The sequence below is a fragment of the Palaemon carinicauda genome, chromosome 13, assembly GCF_036898095.1.
Source record: "Palaemon carinicauda isolate YSFRI2023 chromosome 13, ASM3689809v2, whole genome shotgun sequence".
NCBI lineage: Eukaryota > Metazoa > Arthropoda > Malacostraca > Decapoda > Palaemonidae > Palaemon > Palaemon carinicauda.
The window spans coordinates 100,995,724-101,008,194 of record NC_090737.1 but is presented as its reverse complement, the minus strand read 5'-3'; the positions used below and the strand labels follow the sequence as shown (position 1 = coordinate 101,008,194).

Here is a 12,471-nt window from a genome sequence, read left to right as displayed (position 1 = left end):
TCTGTTTGCACGCTGCAATAAAAATGGAACGAGAATAATGTATGGCTATTAGTCTGAGCAAACAGAAAACAAGCCATCCCATCAACGAGTTCATTCCCGTCATATTTAACAGACCTATATTTTCTATTCGCTATTAATTGCCCTTCTATTTGCATTCCAAGTAAAATCATCAACAATCTGCGTACGAGAGAAGCTTGTAGATCATCATCATCATCATCCTCGAGGAAGCAATGAGACTCATTACTAACTTCATCCTGGCTGAAGCGATGAAACATTACTAATGTTGTTTGTGGTGACTCTGGTGAGTCTCTGTCTGACAGTGTGATTGTATAATAGTAACACTTCTGGTTTCAGTTGGTTACTTGTTGGTTTTACCTTCCCACGTCTTAAACGTTTTCTTTACCATATTTATTTCTAGGTACCCAACTTCTTCGATTTTCTATTGTTTCAGTTCTCGCTTCAATCAAGGTCAAAACCTTTGGGTCAATTCCCCGATGATGATTCTATTTTTCTTTCAAACGACTTCAGATCAATAATTAGTCGTCTCCTCCACGGTGAAGAAGCTATGAGACTCATACCATTTCTCATCCTCATATCATCGTCCTCTCGTTTTCAGTATTAATACGACATAAAGAACTATAGTACCGTAGGTCGGCATTTAATTTTTGAGTGCCTTTGTGATATAGAATGGTTTCATTTGCCTGTTACGAATGTAGTGTCTTCTGTAAGGGGAGTATAACATTTAGCTTTGTAATGGACTTCAAAATGTAAGTCATTGTTTACTTTTCCTAAAATGTTTCAATATATTTGTGCTTATAAATGTTTGTGTACTGTTTGTTACAGCTATGTACTTTGAATAAAAATTTACATAGTACTTTTGTTCTCTGTTTGCCGCAAAGCTTTTGGAAACATCGTAGTATCGCCTCGAGAATTTATTTTTAATTTTGTTGCTTTTAACTAACGAGGCAAGGTCTGACAGGACAGAAAATATTCATATAAGATCATACATAAGGTGAAAATATAAAGAATATATCAAGCTGCTGACACAAAGCAAATAAATACAGATAACGATATCAGTAGCTAGTTTATTAAAGTCCAAAGGTCCACAGCAGCTAACTTTTTTTTTTTTACTAAGACTAAACCTAAGGAACTTTTAAAAAATCATAATTACAATGTTAACTCTACCTTGACCTTCACAAGCATTTTTGATCTACGTTATTTATATTGTCTGTGCTTATGAAGATTGGAATAAAAAAGCAAAATAATATATAGAGAAAAAAATCAATTATGAAGCGACACAAATTGAGCTGTGAGAAGCACTCCATAAGCTTACGTAATGCCTTCATCCTTTGCAATTCCATGGAGGGAAATTTCTGTCTTTTCAGCCTCTGCGGAATTTGGTCGTTACGTCATGAAAGAACTTTTTATGAATTAATACAAATCTGTAATGGTTAAATTATAACAATTACAAGTTGCAATTGTAATAATTCAGTAACAAAACATACACTAGGTTAAGCAGATTAGAGAAATAATTCAAATATTTATGATATTTTCAAATATATAATTAATCATGTTTTAGCCATGATGTAAAATGTCCTCCAGCTTTTTATCCTTTCCTTTCTACTCCTTCTATTCATCTTAACTATGATTAATGGATTTGTGATTTCATTTTCTACTACTAAATCAATCTTTATTGTTATCCTAACTATGATATAGATTTATATTGTTTCCTTTCTTCCATCTTGCTGCCCAGCATCGGGGGGGGGGGGGGGGGTTCCTCAGCTGCATTGGGCACTGAGTGGCCTCCCAGGTCCTAGTACTGGTCCTTTAGGCCCAACTTCATAAATCTAATCCAATCCAATCTACCTCATCTGTGTATATGTTGTAAAGATTTTGATGTATATTCGAAAGATTCTAAGACGTAAATAGAATAATAGATTAAATTTCCTTGACTCTATCATGGAAATTTATTCTATTATTCTATTTACGTCTTAGAATCCTTCGAATATACATCAAAATCTTTACAACATATACACAGATGAGGTAGATTGGATTGGATTAGATTTATGAAGTTGGGCCTAAAGGACCAGTACTAGGACCTGGGAGGCCACTCAGTGCCCAATGCAGCTGAGGAAACCCCCCCCCCCCTCCCCACCCCTCGGCCAGATACTGGGCAGCAAGATGGAAGAAAGGAAACAATACAAATCAATATCATAGTTAGGATAACAATAAAGATTGATTTCTAGTAGTAGAAAATGAAATCACAAATCCATTAATCATTGTCTCTACATCAGCTGCCAGATATTTTTTAATGTCGGATGCACCGTCAATCCTCTAGTCACAACTTCTACTTAATAAGCTTTTTTTTTCTGTTCATGCCACTAATCATTTCCTAATTAGATTTTTTTTAGTTTTAAGATTTGCTTTATGATCACTATTTATTCAGTGTATAACTATCAATCTCCAGTCTTCATTCATAACAGCAGTGATGGTTTGTAGACTAATTCCACTTTGTTTTATATTCACAGCTATATCCCTGTAATGGGGTTATGGTGACCTGGTGGTAACGTCCTTGCCTGGTGATTGCCAGACTGGGGTTCGAGTCCCGCTCAGACTCGTTAATTCAGTTGGTCGCTGCAACCTTACCATCCTTGTAAGCTAAGGATGGGGTGTTTGGAGGAGCCTATAGGTCTATCTGCTGAATCATCAGCAGCCATTGCTTGGCCCTCCTTGTTCCTAGCTTGGTTGGAGAGGAGGCTTGGGTGCTGATCATATGAAATAGGGTCAGTCTCTAGGGCATTGCCCTGCTTGATAGGGCAATGTCACTGTCCCTTACCTCTGCAATTTATGAGAGGCCTTTAAACATTTAAACCACCTTGTTATTAGTTCAGTAATTTATTTATGAACAAAACGATTATAAATTGATTAAAATCCTGTGCTATTATCCATAAATGATCAAAAACTTGAGAATATATTTTAGAATTAGAATGTAAGACCGAAAAAGATTTAATCGCTTCAAAAGTTAGAAGCAAACCACGAAAACCACCAATCAGGGCTGAAAATTATGTAGCCAATTAAAAGACAGAAATTTACCGTCATGAGGACGTCCCTGTGGTTTGGGGATGCTTTTCGGCTGCCCGGCTCAAAATTGCCTAAAAAGTCAAGATAGACGTCACTAAAAGTCTCTATGTTTTCTGAAAAGTTCTTTGTTCAGTTATGTAGTAAATTGTGGGTTATTTACCTTAAAAATACTGTTTAATAGATTTTTACGTGGCATAAGTAACAATATATATCACCTTTTTGAAAACCGATGGAACCTCGTGAAAAAGAAATAAGATAGATTTCCCCATCTGGGGTTACCCCAGATGGAGTAATTTAGAAAATGTTTTGGGTAATGTATGTGTTAAGTGAGGGAAATTAAAATGAAATTTGGAAAAAAAAATGCATTGAAGATGTAATTAAGATGATCAGTAAAGTAAAAATCATGCAGTAAATACGAACATGTTCGTGATTTATATGAAGATAAAGATGCTTAATATTCAAACCTTCTTTTCTATATGGAAGTGGAGTGGCTTTCACCTGGAAATGTCCTGAACTGAGTGTGGGATCTTAAAACCATACTTTAAACGTATCTGTCAGATAAAAAACACGCTTGCAGAAAAGTTAAAAAACCAACCTGGCTAACTCATCTTGCATACTTAGCTGACATTTTTGGGCTTTTAGATGATTATTATTATTATTATTATTATTATTATTATTATTATTATAATTATTATTATTATTATTATTATTATTATCATTATTATTATTATTATTATTATTATTATTATTTGCTAATCTACAACCCTAGCTGGAAAAGCAATGCACCGAACAAGGAAAAAAAATCTCAGCATTTGTATCAAAGCTTCAGTATATGAACTATAAATTGAATGTCAATAAGATCACTGTCTTTTCAAACCTGTCAGAACTTTTGGAAGGCTGTGGAGACTGCAGTTCTAAGTGACATGAAGAAGTTGGTCACAAGCCACCTGACCAAACTTAGAAATATGTTCTGTGACTACTTTCCAGAGCTTGATTCCGATACTTTCAGCTGAGTTGTAAATCCCTTCTAATGTGAACTGTCTGATTTGCTGTAAGATCCTGAAGAATTGGAAGAAGAGCTTATTGAACTTCATTCAAATGTGAAACTAGCATGAAATTTGAAACCAAGGAGGATATCTCAAGTTTTTGGAAGTCACTGGATAGAAAGATTATAAAACTGGATGTTTGAAAGGAAATATAATTACGTTACCTTTCACAATAACCTACCTTTGAGAACATGGGTTTTTTGCCTTTGTAAATCTAAAAACAAAATACATTGGATCCTGAAAACAGCAACCAAATATTAGTGACATAAAAGATCCCTGATATTGAGATCGTTGTATTCATGACGAAACCATGTCATTTTCCAAAGCCTTGGGGAGTTGATTTGAATAAAATATTCAAATTTTAAATGATTTTTATGTCTTATTCGTGTGCCATTCTTGTACCAGAAAGGGGTAAAAATTTACCTCATAATAGTGGATTGAATGAATAATATAAAAGATCTGGTTTTGTACGAATTAGAAATACACGATGGTCAATAATTTTGCTTGCTTGCCACCAAATGCTGAAAAGTATGGCTCTTTTATTTTATAAATATATAAATTCCTACGATTTTTTGTTGCGTGCTATTTCCCTGCAAAAAAAAAATACTATTACTTCCCCATGATCGATGAAATAAATAATACATTACCCTAATTTAATCTTTTAAGGTTTTTATTATCCATAAATTATATAAGTGAACTGGTTTATGCTCCAGACTACTTCAAATTAATATTAATATTACTACAAATTAATTTGGGGTACCACCCAAAAGAGTTTCCCGACCCCTGATAGAGGAAAGGCTATTGTGCGTCCTTAATGCATTGAGTAAAATTCAAACACAGCACTTTAATTTAATTGAAATATTAAGTTGCTTACTTTACAATCAGAATAATGTATTCAACTCTTGAATTTCATTTCTTCTTCTGTATGTTGGTCAAGATTTTCGTTCCCATAACCAACTGACGAATTTCTAATCCTTTTTGGAATCTGTACTTTTTTTAGCTTGTGTGTGTTTATTATCAAAAGACAATATAATATTTATAAGACAACTAGACGATTAGAACCCACGATATTTGTTTAATACAACCACGTTACGTAGTCAGTGTTACTAATAACAATTTTTAAGCTCTTATTAACGTTAACAAGATACATTATCTAATGATTTTTCATGTGATAAATCCATAAATTTACAAGACACAATTTAGTTGAATTGCAGATTGATATATAGCATTATCCAGTTCATGACAATAGTGATGTATTGAACAACTAATTCCACCTAGTTGTTTGTAAACTATTCCTCTTATACTACCTTGTACTTGGACAAATACTTCATGGTTATCGTTATAGAAATTCAAACCTACCTATAATCATACAATTTCATAACTAAAGGAGGCGGCCACTTCAGTTTTATATAGGTCGTCTGTTTAAACTGCAATATATAGTAACGATTTCGTGACATCGACAGCAGAATGCAGATACAATGAACATACAACCAGAAATGTGAGTGAATATATCCAATTAAACGATAAAAATTTCCACCGTGACGGAGTTCCTGGGGACTATGGCGTTCTGTTTAAAGGTCCGGTTCAAAGTTAACCGCCCTAGAGTAACTGGGGCAGTACTATGACAAGTGCATATTTAAAGGGCCTTGGGTCCTTGAATCCAAACCCGTCTAAGGCTGGGGTCACACATCTGCAACTAAGTTGTTGGACTCGCTGCGATGTTAAATCCAAGAAATTGCGGAAAGTGTAGCGATTGTTCCACTGTTTTATGGCGGAACGACCTGTTGCACGCTTCCTGCTAGATTCCCGCTCCCTTCTTCTTGGACTTGGGCGACTGTTGAAGAGCAAGTTGAACGGGAGTTGTCGCCTACTGCGTTCACCATAGGATTAACCCTACAAATAATCAGGATTATTGCGGATTCCCGTGATATTTATTGCGAGGGCTTAAGAATACCGCTCAATTACCACTCGATTATAGATTGCCCCTCGACTTGGCAGCGAGTGCACAACGATTGGCAAGGAGGTAAAGGAAGGAAAGTTTCTGTATTTACTTCATTCGTAGTGATCAATTAACATTTTTTTATTTGTGCATATTCTTTATTTTCTATCTAAGTCATTGATAATGATTGCACCTTTTATTTATTCACATTTGTTTTCTTTATTGATTTCATTCAGTGACAATTTAGCATCATTTTATCTATTCATATTCCTTATTTTCTATTCAAGTCATTGGTAATGATTGAAGATTATATTTTTTCACGTTCATTTTCTTTATTGATTTCATTCAGTGATAATTTAACATTTTTATCTATTAATTTTCTTCATCTTCTATTTAAATCATTGATATTGATTGACGATTTTATTTTTTCACGTTCGTGTTCTTTATTGATTTCATTCAGTAATAATTTATCTTTTTATCTATTCCTATTCTTTATTTTCTATTCAAGTCATTGATATTGATTGCACATTTTATCTATTCACGTTTGTTCTTTTTTTATTAATTTAATTCATAGTGACTCTTTTATTATTGGAGCTATGTATGGTAGCTCCAATAAAAAAATAACACCAATGGAAATTACCAACATAACTGAGGAAAAAGTAAAGAGAATTATTAGAAACATTAAAATAAAAGGCAACAGGACCCAATACACTAAAATCTAAGCTATATAAAACGTTGATGAAATATTTTCTTTTTTAGAAATAATTACTAAAGGCCTAAAATGAGATAAAGAAAGAAGAAGAAGCCCGAAAAGTGGAAAGCATAAAAAAGTAGATTATAAAAAATAAAGAAACTAAGTTAAAGATTTAAGACCAATAGCCCTTACAAATGCATCATACTAGATATTTATGGCTCTTATGGTAGACGAAATAGAAGACCATTAAGAAAAGAATATGGAAATGTAAGAAACACAACAGGGGGGAGAGCAGAAGATAATATATTCACTTTACAATCTTGTGCGGAAGAATTTTACAACAGGAAAGAAAGCTTAATTGTAATTTCAATAGATTTTAAAAAGATATACGATTCAATTAAGAGAAAAGGTAATAGAAACTGTGAAATAACATATAATATGCCAAAAAGCAATAGATGCAATAGACGAAATCTATGAAGGGGACAAAACGAAAACCATCATAGGATATGTGAACTCTTTTACTTGTGTAGGGAATGTCTGTCTTGATGTGTTTTCTTCCTTTTCTATTTCTTTTAATTCCTCTGTGTATTTTAGTCGTTATCCATTATTGCATACCTCTTTCATTTAATTTTCATGCATTCTGTAAAGGCAATCCCCCCCAGAACATATTTATTTGTTCTGCTTCACATTTTGAAATTCTTCATTGTCATCATATAACTGCATTTCCTCTTAATTTTTTCCTATTTAGTTTAGCAATATTTGAAAAAAAAAATTTTGTTCTTATCCTTTCTTACTTTATTAGAATTTTCAATTTTCCCGCATTGCTTCCTTTATTGCGATCAATCGTTTTGTTTATTAGGTTTTTTTCATCTTTTTTTATTTTCTCTTGGATTTTATCGCTCATCCACTCCTGTTCTATCTTTGTCTTTTCTTCCCCGGCTGTTCTTTCTGCTTTCTGATTTTATATCTGCTTTGGTCCTTCATCTCATTTGCTTTATATCCAGGATGAATTCTTGTAAGTACTTTGCTGGTTGTTTCAACTGGCTCCCTTCTTTTTTCTTGTATATCTAGGGTTATTGATTTCAGTATTTTTCCCTTCCATTAAGCATAATATTAGTGTACTGTATCTTCCCATTATCACCCTTGTTTTCATAGAAGATGGCCTTATCTCTTCCCTTAATGTAGTATTAGCTGCAATTTTAGTGGCACCTAATATTTTTCTTTACACCCAATTCCCTATCTTTTATTTTTACTTATTCTAATGTATGCTTTCTTGTCCTATACTGCCGGAAAAAACTATTCTCTACATGATCTTCACAGTCATTTTATCGTATATACTCTAATTCATTCAACATTCCACACCGCATATTGAACGACACTTCGTTGGCGCCAAAGGTACACTTGTCGTACCAGACTACAAGGCCGTTTTGTTGCAAGCGGTCGAGCACGATGCGCAGGTGACGGAGGTGTTCCTCTTTTGAGGAGGAGAACACAAGTATGTCGTCCACATAACATACACAGAAGGGGAGGTCCCCTAAGATGCCATCCATGAGACGTTAAAACGTGGCCCCAGCATTACAAAGGCCAAAACAGGAGTAATTGAAGGTGTATGTACCAAACGGAGTGGTGACGGCAGTCTTGGGGATGTCTTCTGGGTGCATAGGCACCTGATAATACCCCTTCAGGAGGTCGAGCATGGAGGAAACCTTCACTTTGTGCAGGTAGGAGGTCACGTCGGCGATGTTTGGGAGGGGGTAGTGATCCGGTTCTGTTTGCATGTTTAGGCGCCTGTCATCCCCGCACGGACGGAGGGAGCCATCTTTCTTCAGGACGATGTGTAAGGGTGACGACCGTGGGCTGGAGGCCTTTTGGCAAAGGCCCATTTCCTCCATTTTGGCGAAAGTCTGTTTGGCGGCTGCCAATCGTTCCGGTGCCAGACATCTGAATTTTGCAAAGACTGGGGGTCCCATCATCTTGACATGGTGATAAATACCGTGCTTGGCAGGCGCCGTGGGTGTTTGGCAAAGTTCTGGACGGAAAACTTCCGGGTACGACGTGAGGAGGTGGGCGTAGGCATCCGTGGGTGCGCTGATGTGGAGAACGAGGTGTGAGGGGGCGGGTTGAAGAGGTGTCGACAAGTCCGAGTCTGCGTTGACCAATCGTTGGTGGGCGACCTCGACCAGAAGGTGGAAATGGGAGGGGAAATCCGCACCGAGGATTAGCAATGTGACGTCAGCAACGAGAAACTTCCGATTAAATTTACCGTTTCCAAACGATAAGGTGAGGTTCTCGTAACCGTAGGTGGGTATCGCAGATCCATTGGCAGCTACCTACCAGGCGGACGTCGGCAGACTTCGTCGTGTCCTGAAGAGTTCCCTTGGCAAAAGAGAACGACAAGCACCCTTGTCTACCAAAAATCACACGCCCGTTCCTGCATCATGTAAAAAGAAAAGATTAGAAACACAGGAAGCCACCGCCATGAGCGATGGCCTACTTACACGTTTTTTTTGGCCATTGACAATCCTTGGCACATTTCTTCACGGTTGCCCCGAATCTGTTGTGGTAGTAGCAAAACTGCAGCGGATGGGAGGCCATAAGTGGCTGTAGAAGTCGTTGGTGGGTGGCTTTGTCGCCGCTTCGGCACGTCACAGGGTAGGCGTGTATATCCTACGGCATTCACGTCAGCTTCGGTTGACGTTGAATAGACGTCCTCTTTGTCAGGAGTGGAGGCGTTGATGGAGGTCTTGAAGTGGCTGTCCATAAGGGCGTCGGCTTTGGTCATCAAGTCCTTTATGGGTAAACTATCGACATCGGGTATGGCAGCGCCTACAGGTTCGGGTAAACAGCGTATTCAAAGGGCCCGAAGTAGGTTCACCTCACGAGGAGAGCCGTCTGTGGCAGGTTGCAGGTGAGCGATACTGGTCATTTCCCTGAGGGCGAGCGAAGCCCTTTGGTCCCCTAACGGTTGTTGAGAGAGCTGGAAAAGCTTTGCTATACGGGTGGCTGGCGACGGCAATTACTGCTGCAGAAGGTATGTTTTGAGGGCGTCATACGCTATTGGGGTGTCTCCTTGTTCACAAAGCCAGTCGGATATTTCTGGGAAGGTGTCCTCGGGTATCGCCGCGAGAACAATCTGCTTTGGTGGTTGAGCGAGTCACGTCCTTGATGCGAAACTGGACTTCTGCGCGCTGAAACCAAGCAAACGCCTCTCTGCTGGCAAATGACGAATGTTTCAATGGGGCAGCGGCAACGCAAACTTCCGTAGAGTCCGCCATAGTACCAACGGCGGAGGGACGAGGGGGGTGGAAGGCGGGAGAAGGGAGTCGACTTCCGGGGTCACCAATGTGACGAGCCGAGAGAAGGTTGTGACTCAAAGGCAGGATGAAAGCAACTGAGTAACTTTATTACAGAACACTCGCCTTTAGATACAAAATCTCAATGCAACAGGAAATTTCCTGTTCTACCGACACCGCACCGGTTAACAGTTAACGGTGAGAAAAACATTCATGTTATTTCAGGTTCTTTTTAGTGCAAGGGGAGAGCGAAGATACAAGCATAATATATACAAAAAATGAAATGTCATTACTATGTACGATCGTGTGACACACGGTTGGTACAAAGCATACTGGTTGTTTGGAAAAACTTCTACTTCCAAGTGACTAATTAGTTGTTCAAGAATTACGTATTGTAGCACTTTCGAATGAAAGGATAGATTCGAAATATGGTAATACGAAAAGAATTCTTGATAATCTAGAGCACTTTTCAGAACCGGTGTAGTAATAGCCATTTTCTAAGATTTGGGAAACTTACAGTCATCGATGCTTGTATTTGCTCTTCTCGTGATTACATCAGCATAATCAGCTAGACTGGAAAAGTTTCTTTCTCCAATTACTTCGGATATGGGCATTAGAACGATCGCACACACACACACACACACACACACATATATATATATATATATATATATATATATATATATATATATATATATATATATATATATATATATATATATATATATATACAGCAGCCGCACCTGTAAATTAACTATGTTTGCCTCATCATGTAGGAGCTTTAAAAGTAAATAAAAATTTAAGTTTCCTTTCCTTGCCTTTAAGTTTATTCTGTTATGCCATCCCTCAACATCATTATTTGTTCTGATGCTCCGACCGAAGACGCACCACGTGTGAGGAGGCCATATTGCAGAATTGATCCAAGTCTTTTTCACGTAATTTAAAAGGCTTATGAGTTCATTCACCCCTGCAGCTTTCCTATAAAACCTGATAAAAAGCTCTTCTATATGTTCCTGTGGCATATATGGGAGCGACAACAACTGCCTTGAAAACTTGTAAGTGCCGACGTCGTTTCTGTAAGAACTTTGAAGGCCTAATTCTTGCACTTTCCTCCATACAGCCTGGCCCCAGTGGAAAGCACAACCATGGATCGTAACATTTGGTAAAATGTCGGGAATAGCACGCCATACACTGCCTTCAAAGTCATTTAAAACTTCTTCAACTTTAAGGGCATGCCCACCTATCAGTTCTCTTATTTCACAAAGAACTTTTTTGTAGTCTCTGCGCCTTCTTCCTGACATAAGCGCAAACAAAAGGGGAACTTGCTTCAATTGCCCATCATATTTCACAAATGCATGGATGCTGAACAGTTGTGTAAATGGTTTGCGTACTATTTTAAAAGTAGCATCAGCATACCCCTGCTTCGCTTTAGATAGTAACTTAAGTTGATCATCGTTGGCAAATATCAAATGCCGTCTTTCTCCGACAGTAATGTCCCGTTGCAAAAAGTGTTCAGGAATGTGGGCATCGCTAATTTCGAAATCGAGGTCTTGCAGTTCTCGTGGTCGATTTGCCTTCCGTTTACGATTTCCTTGCCTAGCAAGATTAAATGGAGCCGGTAGACATGAAACAGGAATGGTAGGATTTACTTGCTCCCGAAGTACCTCGTCAACAATATCAGAAGCAGGCCGAAAGACGTCTTCCATTGCCTTTTGCTTCACGAGTGTACACACTTTACTTTTTACAGCACAGCTGGTCTCAGGTGGATGGCAGTGTTCAGCATGCCCTCTAATAAAAGTGTTACCCACTTCTTTTACTGCCGCCATGCATGAGATTTTTTTGTTTCTAACCACACACCGCCAATGAATACTCACGTTATTTTTTCTTTTTAGTGTGTAAGAGTAGCCGGTGCTGTCAATAAGTTTCGAATTTCCTCTTTGTGAAGATGATTCAATCTTTTCATATGTTACTGTCTCCCTTGAGGGAGACATTACCATTGGCGTAGGATCCTCAATTGAAGAAGCGCCACTGATATTTGACACTCCACCTTCAAATGAATCTAGACTCTCGGTATTCACATTACTCATTGCTACTGCATCCTCAAAATATTCCGTGTTTGCGCTCGAAACTACACAAGTTTCCCCCGGACTCTGATTTTCTTGAATACACATGTGACTCATCCAGTCAATATAACCTTCTTTAACAGCAGCCCTGTATTGCTCCCGGGTGATCCCACTTCCACAGGTCCGATGCTGCCAGTAGCTACATCCATCACATTGCAGTGCTTCCTGTCATATGTAAAGAACACGTTACACATGACATTGTGAGTACAAAGTTAATATATGACATTTCCTTCTTACTGTCCACAAACACCTAACAATTGTCTCAGATTGCAACTGCGAGGTTTTCCTCCTGTTA

The 12,471-nt window shown here is 37.8% G+C and overlaps 1 protein-coding gene across 1 annotated transcript; it reads right to left on the bottom strand.

Moving 5' to 3' along the window:
• Nucleotides 1–3,995: 3,995 nt before the first annotated feature.
• LOC137651733 (uncharacterized) lies at nucleotides 3,996–12,233 on the bottom strand. The gene is made up of 2 exons (XM_068384954.1): nucleotides 10,786–12,233; nucleotides 3,996–4,140 (listed from the first exon to the last, which is right to left on the bottom strand). The coding sequence occupies exons 1-2, from the start codon at nucleotides 12,231–12,233 to the stop codon at nucleotides 3,996–3,998; spliced, it is 1,593 nt and encodes a 530-aa protein (XP_068241055.1).
• Between the last annotated feature and the right edge of the window lie 238 nt (nucleotides 12,234–12,471).

Coding starts and splice junctions, on each gene's coding strand:
- LOC137651733 (XM_068384954.1), bottom strand. CDS start 12,233: ATGAGTCACATGTGTATTCAAGAAAATCAGAGTCCGGGGGAAACTTGT. Junction 4,141..10,785: donor AATTTACAGGTGCGGCTGCT/GTATATATATAT, acceptor CCAATTCTTCAG/GATCTTACAGCAAATCAGAC.